General features: G+C 48.6%; 1 protein-coding gene across 2 annotated transcripts in view; it reads right to left on the bottom strand.

The window, feature by feature from the left end:
• The window catches only part of HLF (HLF, PAR bZIP transcription factor), a 52,585-nt gene continuing 32,945 nt past the window's right edge, over positions 600-20,239 (bottom strand). For both annotated transcript variants that reach the window (XM_018064074.1, XM_018064075.1), the window contains exons 3-4: positions 6,083-6,303; positions 600-1,011 (exon numbers count right to left, since the gene is read on the bottom strand). In XM_018064074.1, coding sequence (XP_017919563.1) covers positions 796-1,011; positions 6,083-6,303 — 437 coding nt within the window. In that variant the 3' untranslated portion in view covers positions 600-795. The remainder of the gene's footprint in view (positions 1,012-6,082; positions 6,304-20,239) is intronic.

Below are 20,239 nucleotides of genomic sequence, written 5' to 3'. Positions count from 1 at the left end.
GTGCAAAAACACACTCTGTGTTCTACAAGAGTACTCTTACTCGCTGGAGTTGGTAGAGTTAAAAGGAAACTTAGTAGAGAGCACTAAGTAAATACGGGATCTAGTAAATCTAAACAGCACTTTAAATTTGAAGACGATTATCACCAAAACTTAAAAAGTGAGGAAAGCAACCTATAACTGAACGGAGCTGCAGTGTAGTGCTAAATTACTCTGTGCACCTTATTAGCATGGTAACTTACAGATTAAACAGAAACAAGAGCCTGTGGGCTTGAGAAACCGAGATCTACTATTTCAGCAGGGCCCTTCTTAGTGAACCCGAGCAGAAGGTCCTGAAAGAGTGGGCAGGAGCACACTGGAAGCCACGCGGAAAGGGCGGGAGTGGGGCGAGGGGCGGGGAGCAGGAAACCCGCGCCGTCTCCTCAGTCCAGTAAAAACATGGCACCTTTCGTTTCAAAATGGCGGGCGCAAAGGGAGGCACGAGCACGCGCACACACCCGCTGACCACACAGGGGCACACGCACACGCACACGCACATACCACTGACCACACAGGAGCACACACACACACACACACTCACATCTCTGACCACACAGGAGCGCACGCGCACACACACACACCGCGCTGACCACACGGGAGCACACACACACACACCGCTGACCACACAGGAGCACAAGCACACACACACACACCCCAAAACGTGAGTCCGTCGTGTTGCTGCGTCTGGTAAAGTGCTGATGTCGGAAAGCTCGGTCGCTGCGGTGAAGGCCTGTCGGGCCGCGGCCGCCCGCCGCCCGCCTACAGGGGCCCGTGCCGGGCCTCGTACTTGGCCAGGATGTTCTTGCACTTGCCCAGCTCCTTGCGCAGGTCGGCCACCTCCTGGCGCAGCGCCGAGTTCTCCTTCTCCAGGAAGGACGCGCGAATGGCGATCTGGTTCTCCTTGAGGCGCCGCGCGTCGCGCGAGCGCTTGGCCGCCATGTTGTTCTTCCGGCGCCGCGCCCAGTACTTGTCGTCCTGCCGGGAGACACACGAGGCGTCAGAGCGCGGCCGCCCGGGCCTCCCTCCCGGCCCGGCCCTCTGTCGGGCGCCTCTCCCGCCCGGCAGAGCGCAAGCCCGCCAAGTGGGGTGCAGGCCGCACCCCGAAAGGACAGGCCGAATTCCTTCTCTTTGCGCAACCCCTTCCTTCCCTGGGCGCGCGTGCTTTCTGAGATAAGCTGGTACTTTATTGCTGGAAGACGACCTGGCAATGTCTTGTCAAGGGCCACCTCACGCCTGGCTCTCTCCCTAGGGCAGTCCTCAGTCACCTGCGCACACAAGGGCCTGTTTTTACTAAAGCGTTGTCCACAGATGGTGACTGCAGCCATGAAATTAAAGACGCTTACTCCTTGGAAGGAAAGTTAAGACCAACCTAGACAGCATATTCAAAAGCAGAGACATTACTTTGCCAACAAAGGTCCGTCTAGTCAAGGCTATGGTTTTTCGAGTGGTCATGTATGGATGTGAGAGCCGGACTGTGAAGAAAGCTGAGCACCAAAGAATTGATGCTTTTGAACTGTGATGTTGGAGAAGACTCTTGAGAGTCCCCTGGACTGCAAGGAGATCCAACCAGTCCATCCTAAAGGAGACCAGTCCTGGGTGTTCACGGGAAGGACTGATGCTGAAGCTGGAACTCCAATATTTTGGCCACCTGATGCAAAGAGTTGACTCATTGGAAAAGACTCTGATGCTGGGAAAGATTGAAGGTGGGAGTAGGGGAGGACAGAGGATGAGATGGTTGGATGGCATCACCAACTCAATGGACATGAGTTTGGGTAAACTCTGGGAGTTGGTGATGGACAGAGAGGCCTGGGGTGCTGTGGTCCACGGTGTCGCAAAGAGTCGGACACGACTGAGCGACTGAACTGTCCGGAATTGAAAGAAATGGGCACCCCCCGCCCCCCCAATTATCAGTATGAGCTTTGATAACTACATCATAAGTCACACAACTATTAAAAATAATATCCTGCTGAATCAGAAAGATGCTAGAGACATATTACTGTGTGGGTAGAAACAGTGGCAATTTGCAGATCAATAGGTTCTCATCCCACTTCGTTTTTTTTTTTTTTAAGTAATAATATATATTCAGAAATAGTATAAATCCAGAAAGATTTATGCCCAGCTATTAAAAGTGGTGCCTCTGGAAGGAGGATTGAAGGAGGTAGGATCTTTCAGTTTTTATGTCCTTCTGAACTATTAGAATATTCTATAATGGCATGTATACTTTGGCAATTAAAAACAAACAATAATGTTCCACTTGGCCACTGATTAAGAAATTCTTATTCACGGCTAGCATTTAAATAATTTACTCTAACTTTTTTTGTTTAACTGTTTGTTAACTAGGCCTTCTTAGCCTGAGTGATGTTTGATTGTGGTCAACTTGAAAACAGTCCCTTTTCCCCCCCATCACGGCTCTCTCTGACAAAAAAGGGAAAACCGTCCTAGAAGTACTAAGAAATGTAAGTCTTCTTCCATTTATGGTGCCACCAGGTGGGTTTTGCCACCCCTTTTTTTCAACACATTGCAATAGTAAAGTCCTCAATCCTAGCAATGCTAATACCTGCAGTTAGTACCACCCAGAATAAGGGAGTGAGGTCAGTTCTAACCCTGCCCCAGGATTCCAAGGGGCATTTGGCACTGGAGGAGGTCACATGGTGACCTCAGACTTGAGGGAAAGTCTGCAAACAAACTGCAAGGTCAGTGGTCTGCCCCATCCGTGCCCTTTACCCTCAGCCAACACTGCCCAGCAGACAGGAGGTGTGAGACAAAGTCAGTGCAGGCACCTTCTGTCTGCTTTTCACAAGCTAGTACTATTCTCTTATTTATAAAGCACTCCCAGCTTACTATACATTTCATAATAATATACAACAAAGTGAAAAACATGATCTTCATAATCGCCGAAGAATTCTTCTTAGGAGGCTATCCTTTGGAAACCTTGGGGCAGGATTTGTTGCTTGCCCTTGGGAAAAAGGCGTGGGGAGCTGGAGGAAAAGGAGAGAGGCCAGGCCAGCTGGCTGGAAAAGAAGCTGGGAGGAGCTAAGAGAGCCCAAGACTCCGTGGGGTGAGAGGGTCTATGGCACATTAACAGTGACACCTCCAGTTCTGATGGACGTTGTCTATGTTAGTAAGCCCCAGATCCACGCCCTTGGTCAATCAGGAAATCTACCCATCTCATCAGTGTTCCCAGAAGTGTGGCTTCCAAGATGATTTGAGAGAGGGACTAACTTAGGATGTATCAGAACTTGCACACAGGGGCCAGGGAGTAGGGAGAACAAGGCCCTGGGAAGTTGAAGAAGCTGTGTTTTCAGGGGGATGGAGAAGGGGTACCACCACAGGCCTTGGAGGTTTGGGATCAGGTCTTAAGGACCAGGGGAGTCACCAGCTGACCTCAGTGTAACAACCGATTTCTGAGCTCTTCTCACTTCTGAGGTACTTCCATTTCCCAGCCTCCTGTGCACATGAACAGATGAGCGAGCAAAGTTGTGAAATGTGGACCGTCTCAAGTAGGAGGGGAGCTGAGAGCAGGAAAGGAGCAGGGGACACAGGAGGCAGGAAAGATGGAAGGAGGGCTGTCCCCGACAAGAAAACCAGCCTCCCCCACTCTGTTACCGCAGAATGGGGGTGGGGTGCAGAAGTATTGATCGGGGCTGATACATCACCTGTGCCCTTTCCCTCTACCTCCCAGGGGCGGATGCCACCTGGCTCCCGAGGCACCACCACCTAGCAAAGCACCCTCAGTCCAGTCCCATCTTCTTGAGGGTCTGTGTTTGATGCCACCTGCACTCAGCAGGCCCCTCCTGACATATCAGCACTCCCTTTTTCTCACTTGGGGGTAGGAACAATGTCAGTAGTGGTTCACCTCTGAATCCCCAGGCCCTGACTTGGCAGACACTAGCATTTGAAAAATATTTGTCAAGTGAATGAATGGGTCTTTGGAAGACACCAAGGCGATTAAACTGATTCTCAGTTAGGAACCTGTATGCCATCCCTTCATCTTCCCGGGTGGGGGCAAGACGCCTGCTAACCCAGATGAATGGCTCCAGAGAGGAAGTGCAGGCAGCGAGGGCCGCTTCACTCACTCAGTCTGCTCACCCAGCGCTGGAGGCCACACATGTGGCTCCCACCTGCCCCAGCTCAGTCCTCCTGCTGCACAAGAAACACCTTGGAGTTCTGCTTCCTGTTTCACCCATGCTCGTGGTCTGGGGCCTGAGGATTTGCTCACAACTGAAGGAATCCAGAGACCCCTGGCAGGAGAATGTTCTTGCCTGTTCCCCACACTGGCACGTGGAAAGGCCACGTCCAGCCATGGTGGTGGTAACATGTATAATTCCAGCACGGCAATGTTCACGTGGCCTCTCTGTTGCCAAGGTTACCTGGGTAATTAAAGCAGCTTGCTCCTTGCTTTAAACTTGTAAATTTGGAGACTGTGCAAGTCTGGCTAGAGGTTTTATCCACTACACAGCAGCACCTCTTCAAACTTGCCTCCACTCAAGAGGAAATCCATGCTGAATGGGCTCCCTGATTTAGTTTAAGAAGCCAGTTCTAAAATACAGAAGATTGAATGACTAAGAACACAAGGTGAGGAAAAGCATCCGTTGAAAGAAGGTACTTAAACTGCCCAAGACCTAATCCCGTGGGCCCCTTTCTTATCCCATCTTTGTCTAACCATCAGTTCCTTGACTAGTCTCTATCTTCTGGTGTGTTTACTATGCACTTTCCTCCTTCGAGTCTGACAGTTATTGAGGATGACAGTTACTGGAGGTCCTTGTTGTAGCTCCTGTCAGGGCCACATGCCGCAGCGACGTTTCTGGAAGCTAGCAGACTTGGGGACCTGGCTGGGTCTTGTTCTAACCACCAGGGCTCATCTTCGCTTCCCTTCATCTCCATTTCCTCTGTGGCGCAGTGGCCACTGTGATCTAATGAGGTCTGAGGCCCCCTTCACCTTGGGCATTTTATGACCCTGCATCACCGCAGGTAATTTCAGGTGCTGGATGGCGGCAGTGGCGAATCTGCAGGCATGTTTTCTTCCAGTGCCCTTTAGGTCTGAAAAGCAGGCATGACTGGTCTAAAGTGGTTCCAGAATAATGTCCCAGACTCCCTATTTTCCCAACATGAGTTCTCTTCATGTGAACCATGTTTAGGTTTGAGAAGCTAGAAAAGACCTAATTATGCCTGCTTCCAATGCCTTGAATGTGTACAATCACATCTCTATTGTTCATATGATTAGAAAGCAGCATAAACACAGACAATTCTAAGCAATGGCTAATCAAAAATGGTTCTATTTTGGTATCAGTAGGCATGGCATGATTTTAGAATTCTCTTCCTAAGGTATCATAAATGTGTCAGATTAATTTTGTTTAAGTTGTATCTGATTTCCTAAGGTAAATCTATTTTCCTTTATAAATAATGTGTCCCTTCAACACAGTAGAGAAAAACCAACCTCAAATTAACCTTTTGTTGAGATACCCAAGTGATCACTATGTGAGACACAGAGTGAACATTACTTATAAATAGTGTCAGGAAACCCCCCAGCTTCCTTAACAAAGTTCCACCCTGGCATCCAAGGTTGGCAATGTGGAGAGAGGTCCTGTCTCTCGCTGTTACTCCCTGAGGCCTACAGAGAAATGGTAGCAGTTAATTAGCATTAAACTCCCAAAGGAAAGGTAACCCTTGAAGACTCTGAGGTCTAGGTACCCTTCCCAATAAAATTTTTTTTTTTTCCTTTCCAGCCTTGAAAGATCCAGATTTGTCTTTACTAGGCTTTCATGGGTTTCCTTGCAGGTAGCAGTGGGCTTGCTTCCTTCATGGGCTGCAAAGTACTTCATTTTATTGCTTTTCCTTATTTCTGTGCATTATCAAGATATGAAAGGCACAGTACAGAAGACATCCAGAGAGGAAGCAACCAACCTTGTCACATGCTGAAAAATGGGGCCGAAAGTTACCAGTCTTTGTTCACAAGCTTGTGTGCTTTTCCTGGGCTCACCCTTTCAGCCTGCCTCTCGACCCCACTCTCCACTTGCCCACAGCCTAGTTACCAGGTCCCGTTTACCTTCAGGTCGTCTGGGATGAAGACTTTGCGCGCTTTCTTAATCATGGGCTGTGGCTTCAGCTCTTCCTCGGAGAACTTGCGTTTGCGAGGGTCAAACATCTCCTGGCCAGGGATGCTGGAGAGGGCGAGGTCGGCCGGGTCCGGCTCGTAGCCCACGGGCACCTGGATGGTGTCGGGGTCGATGGGGCTCGGAGTATTGCGGTTGGCTGGCAGCAGCTGGCCTGGAACGATACGGGAGCCTTAGTTTGTGAGCATTCTGTGGAAGCCCAGGAGCGGGCTATTGACTGCCATCTACTTGGTGATGCTCAGGATGAGGTGAAGGGTCTTAAGCTTACTTAAATGTGACCCCAACATCCCCCTTGAGGCACAGCAGGCTGAACACTTTACTCATGTCAGATAGGGGGAAACAAAGACCCACGTACACATATTCACAAGCTAAATTAAAAAACGCATGCGTTCATCCCCTCCTATAACATAATCCTGAAACCAACTATGTGGCAGGTACTCTGGTTTTTTTACCTTTAAGGTTTTTCCCAAGTGAGTCGGGGAATCAGATTAAAACCAGCCAGTGAGATATAGTGAAGGGGTGAAAGGAACCCACACGTGCTTGCAGAGTGGAGGAACAGGACACAGAGCAGGCCAGGGGACACTTTCCAGAGAGAATGCTCGGCACAGCTGCACCTCTACAGAGAAATGAGCCACAAAGGAGACCCAGGGACCCAAGACACAGGGTCGGGCTTTGAAAGAACCATGAGCAGTCTTGGGTGGCTCTGTCAGAGCAGGAGACCGAGAGAGGCAGGAGTGCAAGAGACGTGGTCAGGAAGGCGGCCAGCAGGGGTGTTCAAGAGGCCTTGAGTGTCACTGAGGGGCTCTGCGCACGGAAGTGACAGGCGGAGCTGAGGTTTGGAAAGCGGGAGGAGTGAGCTGCAGGGGACAGGACTGGACACGGGAGATGAGCCGGCAGGCTGCACCCTAACCCACATGTGCACTCCGGAAACACAGAGCAAAGTGGAAAAGACACGGTGGAGATGCTCTAACTCCCACCTGAGGCATCTGTGAACCAAGCTGCTGAAATGCACAAAGGTCCTCAGAGCAACAAGCTGACTGCGTTTTGCAAAGTGTCCTACTGGTGGATGTGAACTTGATAACAGACTGCAGTGTTTATGCGGGGAGCTCTGAATCCTAACTTCCAGTTTCACCTGAATTTTACAGTCGTCCCTTTCACGCCCAAAGAATACATGAGAGGATACGCCTCGGCTAGGTCTGGCCCGGGTCCTCCTCCGTCTTCACTGCTGAAGGCCGGATGTCACGTGAAACATCCTGTAGGTGCCATTAGAACCGACCCTGGGCTAAAGGGCAAAGCCGTTGGCTCGCTTTCTGGCTAAACTGTGAAACCACACTTGTCTGTTTTTCAGAAAGGCCTGGTGGGGAGCTTCAGAATGAATGTTCTGGGTGACCTTTTGGTCCTCACTCTGCTTTGAGCTCTCTTTGTATCCTGCTTGCCAGAGAGGAAGGGATGGGCCCCCAGGCACTGGCAGAGGATGGAGATTCTCATTAGCCAAGCTCTGCTTGGTTCCAGCTTCTAGTGGCTGCTGAGATCTGCACTGGATGGTGTCAAGCCAGATTTGATCTTGTGCCTCTCGACACTGACTGAGAGAATGAGCCGTGTCTGACTCAAACTGGTATTTTATTTTCCCTTTAGGAACTCTCTTTGAACTTAATAATAAAGCTACCCAATGCCCGCCACCCCCCCAACCCCCGCGCCCAATACAAACACACACACACACTGGCATAAATACCCTCTCCTACCATCTAATTGGTCAAAGTTACTTCAAGTACTTATGTTGTATTTAAAGATTATACTCTATTTCTTTATACATGTTAAGCTTTACACACACACACATATACACACACTCCTCCCCTACCGACTACATGGTCTTTCATCTCTCCTCTATTTTATCCCCACCCACTTCTCCCAGTGTGCCTACTTCAGAGTTCTGCTTCTACAAAGAATACTGCTCATTTAATGGTGGCCCTCAGAAATGCCGGGCGCTGACATTCATTCATGGACATTCTAACAATAACACTTCACATGAGGCAGAACCTTTATCTGCATTCTTTCTCTTCAGCCCTTTCTTCCAATGGAAGTAGGTCAGCCCTACCAGAAGCATGGAGAAAACCTAACAGACCGCAGATGAGTCAGTGGCTTCCCAGCATCGCAGAGCACCCAACGAAGGACCTGAGAAACATCCAGGTCTCCCTTCTCCCAAGATACCCTTGCATCATCTTGTTTGTCTATATTTTCGACTGCATTAACTCTGCTGGACACGTTTGTTTCCCCCTTTATTCCTAAATGTCAACAGTATCCCTGAGTAACAGGGAGGAGGATCTTTATTATTTTATCCTACTTTTTGTGGATTTGCAAAATTTTATTAATAAGAATTTTCAAATTAAAAATGAATCGTTAATCTTTTAAATTACCATAGATGTTCATTGCAAAATTTCAACAAATGCAGAAATGTGTCTCCCTTGCCCTCAATCCATCTTGCTGTTCTTCCCAAAGGATACCTTTAACTGTTTAGTGTGAACTTCTCAATCCTATAGGATTATACTACCCCTAGGTCTTACATTACTCCTTCTATATACCAGTATACCATATGCAATTACCCATGTTAATACAAACAGAACTACTCTGTTCTTTTTAAAGGGTGAGTAGTTCCCAAAATTTGGGTATAACAATTTACTCAATTATTTCCCAACTGATGCATTTTTAGGTATGTGAGTGTTTTTATAGAAGAGATTTCTAAAAGATTGCTCTTACAAAAGGCAAGTATTTTTAAATTTCTAAAAGCATTGCTAAGTCTTATCTATTTATACTTGCACCAACATTTCTGAGAGTGTATTTTTGTACCAATTAAATGATAATTTTTTTAAATGTTGCCAATCTGATTACACAAATATCACTATTGTTTAATTTACATTTCCTTCTTAGTAGTGAGACTAAATAACTCATGTGTCTATTGGATATTTGGTTTTTCTGCTGTATACTACCCTTTTCTTATTTTTTGCTCCTTTTTAAGTGGATTTTGTTGCTTATTCATTTGTAAGCACTCTTTAGAAAGAAGTTTATATCAACTATGGATATAATCATTTTATCTGTTTTCTCTGTAGAAAATATTTTCTCCCAGACTATTTATTTTCTAACTTTGCTTAGAGTTTTGCACTACTGACGAGATCTTGCACTATAATATAGTAATAATATCTTAACATTTTCTTCTTTATGGCTTCTAATTTCATATCTTCTCTATCCCCAAAGCATACTATATGCATACATGTATACATGTGTGTGTGTATATATATATATATATATATATATATATACACACACTATATATGTGTACATATGTGTGTGGCTATACATATATATTACTCTATCAGAGAAGGCAATGGCACCCCACTCCAGTACTCTTGCCTGGAAAATCCCATGGATGGAGGAGCCTGGTAGGCTACAGTCCATGGGGTCACTAAGAGTTGGACACGACTGAGTGACTTCCCTTTCACTTTTCACTTTTATGCATTGGAGAAGGAAATGGCAACCCACTCCAGTGTTCTTGCCTGGAGAATCCCAGGGATGGGGGAGCCTGGTGGGCTTCCATCCTTGGGGTCGCACAGAGTCGGACATGACTGAAGCAACTTAGCAGCAGCAGCATATTACTCTATACTTTAATATAACTATATTTTAGGATTTTGAGTCACCTATGATTTATTTTTGTCTAACATACAAGCAAGAACCTTTACATAATACTTTCCAAATGGATTAATATAATGGTATTAGTAAGATTTGATATTTGAAAGGGGAAGTTCTGCCCTCTTTGTGGTTCTTTTCAGGAGATTTTCTTCAGTATTCTTATACTCATAGAAATAGGAATTTCTGGATACATTAAATTATATTTTAAATTATTAATGGGAATTTGAATGAAGACTGAATGAAACCATAGGTTAGTTTGGGGATAACTGATAACTTTAAAATATTCAATATATCCTTAGTATACTCTGCATTTTTATTACTTCATCTTTTTCTTATATCTTTAAGGCCACTTACTCCCTTATTGGTTCTAATAGCTCTAACAGAGTTTTCAAGGTAAATAATCTTTTCTGCCTCTAGAGATAGTTGTTGCCTCAGTGTTTATAATTCCTACTTAAAAAAAAAAAACTCACTGCATTGGCTAGGCTCTGCAAAAAACCACTGAGTAAAAGGGATGAGCCTAGAGTCTGTCCCAGACTGTTATGAAAATAACTTTTAATGCCTTACATCCTTAAGGTTTGTTCTAGACCCCTAGTAACCTTTTGAGAAGCTAAAACAGTTCCAACCTTCCCAGCCCTACTGTTGTTTTCTTAAAATCAGAAATTATGTATGATAATGCTGCTGCTAAGTCACTTCAGTTGTGTCCGACTCTGTGCGACTCTACAGATGGCAGCCCACCAGGCTCCCCCGTCCCTGGGATTCTCCAGGCAAGAACACTGGAGTGGGTTGCCATTGCCTTCTCCAATGAATGAAAGTGAAAGTGAAGTCACTCTGTCGTGTCCGACCCTCAGCGACCCCATGGACTGCAGCCTTCCAGGCTCCTTCATCCATGGGATTTTTCCAGGCAAGAGTACTGGAGTGGGGTGCCATTGCCTTCTCCATGTATGATAATAAATTTCCTCAAATGCATTTTTTAGTATCTGTTGAGATGATCAAGTGTTTTGTTTCTCTTTTCTGTATTTGTTAAGTCTGAGCTTGGTATTTTTCCAAGGCTTTCTCTGAAAGAACTGGGTGGACAGGATCAACCGCATGGTGTAGACTCTGCAGTTTGCTGGGACATAGTTTTCTTTTTTCTAAAAGCATCTCAGTGAAAGTCATTTCTAGGAGAGCCAAGGAGGATTTCTGGTGGAAAGGGTGGAACAAAGGGCTTAAATCTGGAAAGAGATTAAAAGTTATCTTGAAACCAAAAATTGGCCTCTGCTTTTGTCACAGAGTAGGTATGCCTAAACCTCCAAATAGCATAATTGAAGATAGGATGTTTCTTATTCTTACATACTTAATAAGAATCTAGCAACCTCTTTGACCCCACACAGTCATAATTTGAGTATGAAATAGCACTTTTGACTGTCTTTGCACTCACTGCTTTCAGAGGAAAACCATCATCAGGGCTCACTTCACTGCAAAACACTCTGCTTCTGAGAATCCTTACGTTACAGGGAACCAATTAACTTAGAAGACTCCAGTAACATTCGAGGGTCTATAATGAGTGACCATTTTAGGTACAGAGATTAAACAAAGGCCCTACAAGCACATCCTAAGGATATGGGCTTTCTGGACCCTGAGGCTGACTCTGGGCCCTGAGGTCTCTATTCCAATGGCAGGAACCTCTTGGCCGGCCTAACAAGCACTCTGCAAAGACAGCAGTGTCCTAAAGGCCGGAGGTCTTGCCCCTCCCTCTCCCCACGTTCTGTTACATGCGACCCTGCAGGTCCAGGCTGAGTCCGTTTCCCCGGCCTTCGCGTCTGGGCTGGCCCCGTGACGAGCACTGGCCGACAGAACGTGACAGAAGTGGCAGCGTCGGCTCCGAGGCTGGGCCGTGAGGGCTGCATGTCCTGCTGCAGCACTGCAGTCCCCACCGGTCACACTGCCCCTCGAGCCTGCAGTGTGGGAGGGGCTGGGGGGACAGGGAGCAGGCCAGTCCAGGCCAGCCCAGGTCACCTGTCCCCCAGACGTGCAAGTCCAGCCAAGATCAGCTGAGCCACCTGACCAACTCATAGCCACTTCAGACAGGGAACAATAAGCCTCCATCTGTGAATGCTACTGAGCATTTGTGAGTGTTTGGTAAACACTGTCATGGCAACCCGACTGATCTACAGGCTGAGCTGTTGTACTTAAGCTGTTGTACTTGAGCTGTATAAGCTGTTGGGGAGACGCTTATACAATAACATTAAGATTGCAACAAGGTTTTAAAATGTACTGAGTAGTGGTTATGCCGTCTAGTGAGTCAGACTCGGGTTTGATTTTCTCGTTCTGCCACCTATATGTTACAAACTTGGGTGTTTGAGTAAAGGACCAGAGAGAAATCGTCCCCAATTCCTAGTAAGGTCTATAGTAAGGACAGAAACTATGGTGAATTTTTTTCCTTTTTAAAAATCTACCTCTCTGAGTTTAAGTCTTTTCATCTATAAACATGGATTACCATGCCTGTCTCACAGGGCTGTGTGAGAAACGAATGTGAAAAAGAAATGCAAAAAGGCAAAATGGTTGTCTGAGGAGGCCTTACAAATAGCTGAGAAAAGAAGAGAAGCGAAAGGCAAAGAAGAAAAGGAAAGATATACCCATTTGAAAGCAGAGTACCAAAGAATAGCAAGGAGAGATAAGAAAGCCTTCCTCAGTGATCAGGGTAAAGAAATAGAAGAAAACAACAGAATGGGAAAGCCTAGAAATCTCTTCAAGAAAATTAGAGATACCAAGGGAACATCTCATGAAAAGATGGGCACAATAAAGGATAGAAATGGTATGGACCTAACAGAAGCAGAAGCTATTAGGAAGAGGTGGCAAGAATACACAGAAGAGCTATACAAAAAAGATCTTCATGACCCAGATAACCACGATGGTGTGATCACTCACCTAGAGCCAGACATCTGGGAATCCAAAGTCACGTGGGCCTTAGGAAGCATTATTACAAACAAAGCTAGTGGAGGTGCTAGAATCACAGCTGAGCTCTTTCATTTGCTTAATTGGAAAAGGAGTACATCAAGGCTGTATATTGTCACCCTGCTTATTTAACTCATATACGGAGTACATCACGCGAAATGCCAGGCTGGATGAAGCACAAGCTGGAATCAAGATTGCTGAGAGAAATATCAATAACCTCAGATATGCAGATGACACCACCCTTATGGCAGAAAGTGAAGAACTAAAGAGCCTCTTGATGAAGGTGAAAGAGGAGAGTGAAAAAGTTGGCTTAAAATTCAACATTCAGAAAACTAAAAGCTATGACCAACCTAGACAGCATATTAAAAAGCAGAGACATTACTTTACCAACAATGGTCCATCTAGTCAAAGCTATGGTTTTTCTAGTAGTCGTGTATGGATGTGAGAGTTGGACTATAAAGAAAGTTGAATGCCGAAGAATTAATGCTTTTGAACTGCGATGTTGGAGAAGACTCTTAAGAGTCCCTTGGACTGCAAGGAGATCCAACTAGTCCATCCTAAAGGAAATCAGTCCTGGGTGTTCACTGGAAGGACTGATGTTGAAGCTGAAGCTCCAATACTTTGGCCACCTGATGTGAAGAGCTGACTCATTTGAAAAGACCCTGATGCTGGGAAAGATTGAAGGCAGCAGGAGAAGGGGACGACAGAGGATGAGATGGTTGGATGGCATCACCAACGATGCCATGATGGACAGGAGTAAACTCCAGGAGTTGGTGATGGACAGGGAGGCCTGGCGTGCTGCAGTCCATGGGGTCACAGAGTCGGACACAACTGAGTGACTGAATCGAACTGATAGATAAAGTGCTTAACATAATTCACAGTACCTGGGAAGTAGTCAGTGGTCTCCATATAAACACAAATATCAAATATCCAGAGTATGAGGAATTCCCTGGTAGTCAAGTGGTTAGGACTCTGCACTAACACTACAGGCTCGATCCCTGGCTGGGAAACTCAGATTCTGCAAGTTGCTTGGCACAGCCAAAAATATAGATAAATAAATACTGTGATCCCAAATACTTTTAAAAAATTGAATAAAAAGACTACGCCTCCTCATCTAAGCTTCATGGTTTCTTCACCGCGCATCTCTGTGTGTGTGTGAGTGCAGGGTCAGTCATGTTCGGTTCTCTGCGACCCAGTGGACTGTAGCCCACCAGCTTCCTTGGTCCATGGGATTTCCCAGGCAGCTGGGTTGCTATCTACTTCTCCAGGGGATCTTCCCAACCCAGGGATCAAACCCGCATCTCCTGTATTGGCAAGGCAGATTTTTCACCACTGAGCCACCTGGGAGTCATCTCTCTCACCCTCCTAAGTGCTCCCGCTCCTTCCGTTCAAGTCCTCACAATGGACTGTCCACACAGCCTGGAAAACATTCTAAAAATGGACCTGGACTTGTGCGGTGCTCTAGTGGTTAGAACTTCGCATTGCCACTGCAGGGAGCGTGGTTTCAGCCCCTGATTGGGGAACTACAATCCCACATGCCACGTGGTGCAGCCAAAATAAGCATAAAAAAATAACAATACAGACCTACGCTGGTCACCCTCCCATCTGAAACCCTCCAAAGTCTTCGCACTGCCACTCAAGGGTCCGCACCCTGCAGGCCTAGCCATGCAGCCTTCCCTCCACTCCTCACGCCCCAAGCAGGACCCCCAGGGTCTGGGTCCTCAGGATTCCTTAACCTAAACATCCTGCCCTGAACTGCCTGCCTGACCCTTCTGCGTCCTTTAGTCGCCGGTGCAAATGCCACGTCCCCTCACTCTCTGACTTTCCTCTGCCCCAACTACCAAACTACCCTGTTTCATGTCCTTTGCAAAATTTATCTCCACCCCAAATTATCTTTTGTATTTGCTTGACTTGGTCAGAAACCTCCCTCCACAAACACGTAAGAACCAGTGGATGGGGACCTTGTTTTCTTTGCTGCTGTATCCCCAGCTTCTAGAAGGAGTCTGCATGCAAGAGACGTTTAATACTAACCACTGAACAACCGGAAATAAATACCCCTGGTTAGAAACGAGGACGGTTTGGGGGACTATGTTTTCTTTTTATTATATTTTACCAATTATCTATAATGAGCCTCCTTTACTTTCAAAGACAGAAATAAAAATAAGCTTTTAAAATTGGACTTAGCTTCATTTTGCAACGAGAACAAGCCCTCAGAAAAGGAAGAAGAAGAGGAGACAGAAAAGGCTTAACCAAACATTAGATTCGAAAGAGTCCTTTTCAACTCCAGCAGCTGTGAATCTGTCATAACATTTGATACTTTCTAGTGTCCTGAGCCTTATTTGGCTGATACACTAACTTCAAGGCAAAAACAAATCCCTCTGTCTCTGTTTTACACACACACACACACACACACACACAGACACACACACGGCTTCCCTTGTGCCAAATCCAGACAAGGTGCCCAGTAAGTGCTGTCCATGATTGCACAACAAATATACTGAAAGGTCCCCTATAAAGGTCACTTTGATCAAAGCAGCTCTTTCCTAACACTCTCCACAGTAACAGGCTGTCCACAGAAATATGGGTAAAGCACAATATTGAGAAGCCAAACCAAGCCATTATGTGTGAACATGAAGAAGGGTCTGTCTGCTCCCGTTCACTGAGAGAGCGAGTGAAACGCTGCCCTGTGGGCCAGTGGACGGGCCCCTGCCCACTGAAGAGTCGCTGTTAGGAGCAAAGGTCAGTGTTCAGGAGAAGCAACCCCCCCAGGTACCCCACGTACCGCCTCACTTAATCCTCAAGATATCTGTGTAAGTTGGAATCACTGCTGCTGCTCCCTTTTTCCAGACAGTTTAAGACAAGCTCAGAAATGCTGGAGAATGGAATGGCACCCTACTCCAGTATTCTTGCCTGGAGAATCCCAGAGACAGAGGAGCCTAGTGGGCTACATCCAGGGGGTCGCAAAGAGTCGGACACGACTGAGCAACTACCACTCACTCACTCAGAAATGTTAAATAATGAACCAAAGTTGCCCAACTGGTAGATGAAACAGAATCTCACCTCCCAACTCTTCTGATTCTAAAGCCCAAGCTCTTAAGCATGTAAATGCCTTAAAGGAAAGCAAGGGATTTTGTACTCTCCAGCTGAGCTTAGTGTCAGGACCTCGGTCTCCTGGCTTCATGGACAACTTCCCACTGACCCATGAGCCTGCCCCACAATTTACGGATTAGGAAGAGGCGGGTCAGAGGTGAAATCCGCATCCTCCCCTCTACCCCCCACCCCAACACACACACACAGTCATGCAGCCGGAAAGCTGGAGGGAGACTGGTGGGGCTCCGTCTCCCAGGGTTCGACATGCTCCTGGGTGTGGATGCTTCCCCAAGGGGGCAGGGATGCCCCAGGCATGGACCAGAGCCCCAGGAGTGAGGGCAGCCAGCCACCCCGTTTCCTTTCCCTCCCCGCCTTCACCACTTCGGTCCTCCTGAACGGCTGCTTATGCCAAGGACACGCCTTCAACGACAAATCAACTAATGGCCCAGAGGGCCGGGGCTCCTGGCAATGCTACATCTCACACAGGCGTCTTTAAAGAGCCGCTGGACGGCCGGAGACCAGGCCTCATCTGTTCTGTTATGGGCTGTGGCTGCAAAGGTCATATCGCGGGGGAGCATGTTTTACGTCTATACCCTTGAGTAATCAGTGCGCTAATTAACTCTGGGTCTGCGTTTGGGCACAGACCGGGGAAACACCATTCAGGCTCCCGCTGCAGCCTCTGTCCGTCCCCTCTGACCCATCCTTTGGAGACCACTGGGCTCGCCTGAAAGCACAGAGGGACTTGGACTCAGGGTGCACTTGCCCTAAAGAGCTTTGTGACCAGGGCCAGCCGCTCCACCACGCAGAGTCCTGCTCACTCGTCAGTCCCCCAGGGCTGGCTGTGCTGGGCATGGTGTGGGGTGGCCACGCGGCAGCGTCTGCACCTCCCCTGCCCTCCAGCACACACTGCCCGCCAGCTGCCACCCGAGCAAAGCCTGCTGGACGTCACCAAGTGTGACCCCACATCTAGGACAAGCACAGTGCTCTGGGATCGCGCTCCAGTACCCAAAATGGCCCTGACTTGATCTGGCAGCTCCTGATTTGGCAGAGGCCAGGGCTGGATTAGCAAGGCCTCTCATTCCAAGGGTGTGGATCAGCGCAAATCTTGCCAGTGGAGTCAGCAAGAAACTTGCCTCCTTGAGCCGACTGAGAGCTGAGGGGCTCAGAGCCTCCCCCGCTGGCACTCAGTGCCACGCAGCAGCACCAAACCTCCAGCCGGGGGTCCAGGCACACGTGGGCCCACCGGTCACCGCACCACTGTTCCCGAGACAAAGTGACAGAGCCCCCTCCAGCTCCTCTATCCCCAGGACCAGAGTCTCTCCCTGCTGCACACATGCCACCGCCAGGTGCAGGGAATTAAAAAGGTGGCCGGAAATGTACTCACAGCCCCACAGACCAAAGCCGGCGGGTGCAGGCCAGATTCCAGGTCTGGCAACACTGAGCCTCCCTCCCCCCCTTCAACCACAGGTGAGTCGGAAGGGCCATGGATGGGAAAGAGTGCCCGGTCCTCCCCTGCACTCTCCTGTCTCCGCCCACTCCATCCCAAGTCATGGCACGCCGCTGTGCAAGAGCAGGCCTCTTGGTTCCTCTGCACTTGCAGGAAATGCATGGCAGGTGAAGACCTGGGAAGTGCAAGGTCGAATCCCACCGACTGCCTGCTTGCCCAGCCTTTGAACACTCTGAATGTTACACACGCCCTCTGAGAACTGCGTGGCTGCAATCCTCCCCAGGCTGCCCTGGGAATGGGGACTCTCATCCAGAATGGCCGCGTCAAGCCTTTCTGCATCTCCATGGGACAGAGGACAAGTGACAAGAGGCATCTGGAGAGGATGAAGCGGAGACTGGGGGCCCCTCCTCAGCCCCCTGCATGGGCACAGTGGTGATGTCGCTTTCCGAGGAGCAGCAGACACCAGAGGGGCTCCTGCCTGGCGTTACTCGCTGCCCCTGGACCTGGTTCAAGTGCACACGGAGTGTCGATGGGCTCATCCTGCCCTCCTGACAGCCCTGCAGAGCCCCGAGGGCCAATGGGCACACGGTACCTGCGGAGAAACTGAGCCACTCAGCAGTTTACGGAGGTCCCGCTGGGATGGGGCTACCTTCTCATCAAGCAGAGAAGCAAGCTCTCCATACCTGGAGGCTATTTTCGGAGGCTCTTTCCGTTTTTAATGACAACACGCACCACTGGAGTCAGCACCGCTGAGGTCTCTGGAGCCTCTTTAATTGTCCGAGTTGGTGAAAATCTGCAGGTCTAGTCATTTGAAATCTGCAGCTTTCAAAGTGCTGCCAGGGCGAGTTATTAAACTGACTATTCTCCTTCGGGCCATGTGAGTTTTTTGTTTGGATTTGGGGACGAGGTAAGCGCCGGGCTTGCTGACGTCCACGGCGAACCCCGGAACCAGCTGCAAACAAATGGCCCACATTCCCCCGAGCGACACCCTTCCTCCTCTCCCAGCCCCTCAACCTGTCCAAACAAACATAGGAAGAGAAACAGAATTGTTTGAAAGCCTGAGTTTCCGGATGAACATGAATAGGATTCAGGTGTGGCTGCGGCTCTGCGGCTTCTCAAGGAGATCCACACAAATTCTTTCCTGTGCGAGTCTCCAGGCTGAGCACCCAAAAGTAAATAAGCTTTTCTAAGGCCTCCTGCCTCGGCGCCTGGCCAGTGCACTGAAATTCTCTGCCCAGGGTTCAGAGTCCTGCGCTGGTCCGGGCGTGGCCACTTGAGGCCTGTCACTCACCGTCGCTGGGAACCGAACTCAAGGTCTGAGCTCACAGGGACCACCAGCCCCTCCCCCTGGGTCTCCCAAGGCCTGGACACTGCCGTGTCCTATCCCTTCTTCCATCAGGCTTTGGGCGTGGACCACACCCGTCTCATGCAGGACTGGAATCCAGAGACCGGGCCAGTGACGCAGACCGTGGGGGAGACCCCCTGGGCTCTGATTTGAGCACCTGTTATATAATGAGATGCGAGTTCAGAAGAAGAGCAAAGGTCATTCCAGCTCTAGCAATAAACCATCCTTAAGTCCCAGGGAGGCTGTGCATTGGTTCAGATCCGTCAGAGGCAGGGCAGGCCATCCCTGAGGACCTGGGCCGATGCAGTGCCCTCCTCGCTGGGCCCCCTGCCCCCTGCAGGCTTGTCCTGAGCATGCCACCAGGCGACTCTTCAAACACCAGCTCCACCTGATCAAGGCCGCCAGCGGCCTTGCTCCGCTGCCTGGTCCAAGCTCTGTCCAGAGGTCGAGGATGCCCTCAGCCCTGCTCCGCTCTCGGTCCAGCCACGCTGGCTGGCCCTGTTCCTGCTTCTCACCGTCTCCACCTCTACCTGCCCGACCGCCCCTCAAGGTCTAAGTCAAGCCCTCCTCCCACTGACTGTCCTAGCATTGGTGACAACGTCCAACATGCCTCATATTTAATATCTATATCATATCTCATGCAAGCATATGCAGGCCTGGAAGCTTCTCAGGTTAAGTGACTCTATAGCTTTTAAGCAATTATCTGTTCTCAAACTACACTGGAAATCTTTTCAGGCAAAGGCCTTGCCAATGTCTTGCACAGAAGATAATTAGCAAAGGCTTGTTGGGACTTCCCTGGCTATCCAGTGGCTAAGACTCTGCTCCCATCGCAGGGGGCCTGCATCTGAACCTGGTCAGGAAATTAGATCCTGTGTGCTGCAAGTAAGGCCTGGTGCAGCCAAATAAATATTTAAAAATAATAATAATAAAGTAAAACAAAGGCTTGTTGACTAAAACAATGATTTAACAAACATTTACTAAGACCTACTATGGACTAAGTTCTGAGCGTGCGTGAGTTAGTTGCTCAGTCATGTCTGACTCTTTGTGATCCCATGGACCCACCAGGCTCCTCTGTCCCTGGGATTTCCCAGGCCAGAATCCTGGAGTGGGTTGCCATTTCCTTCTCCAGGGGATCTTCCCAACCCAGGGAGTGAACCTGGGTCTCCTGCGTTGCAGGCAGATTCTTTACCGTCTGAGCCACCGGAGAAGCACCAAAGTTTGGATGGTCTTAATGCAGCAGAGCTGTCAGTTTCCTAGCTGTGTACTTACTTTTGGTGTGTGTGTGTGTGTCTGTGTGCGTGAGAGAGAGAGCGAGAGTCACTCAGTGGTGCTGGACTCTTCTTGACTCCACAGACTGTAGCCCATTGTTCATGGGATTTCCCAGGCAAGAATATCAGAGTGGGTTGCCTTCCCCTTCTCCAGGGGATCTTCCCGACTCAGGGATCAAACCTGAGCCACCAGGGAAGCCAAGCTGTGAAAATACATAAATAAAACCCAGCACACAGTCTGGAGGTGGAAACTGTAAGCACACAGGTGTTCACAGCAGGTGCTAGGTGCTACAGGAGAGCTTTGCCCAGGGAACCACAGGGTGGA

The sequence above is a fragment of the Capra hircus genome, chromosome 19, assembly GCF_001704415.2.
Source record: "Capra hircus breed San Clemente chromosome 19, ASM170441v1, whole genome shotgun sequence".
Lineage (NCBI taxonomy): Eukaryota > Metazoa > Chordata > Mammalia > Artiodactyla > Bovidae > Capra > Capra hircus.
Note: the sequence above shows the minus strand (reverse complement) of the source record. Positions and strands in the feature narration are given on the sequence as shown.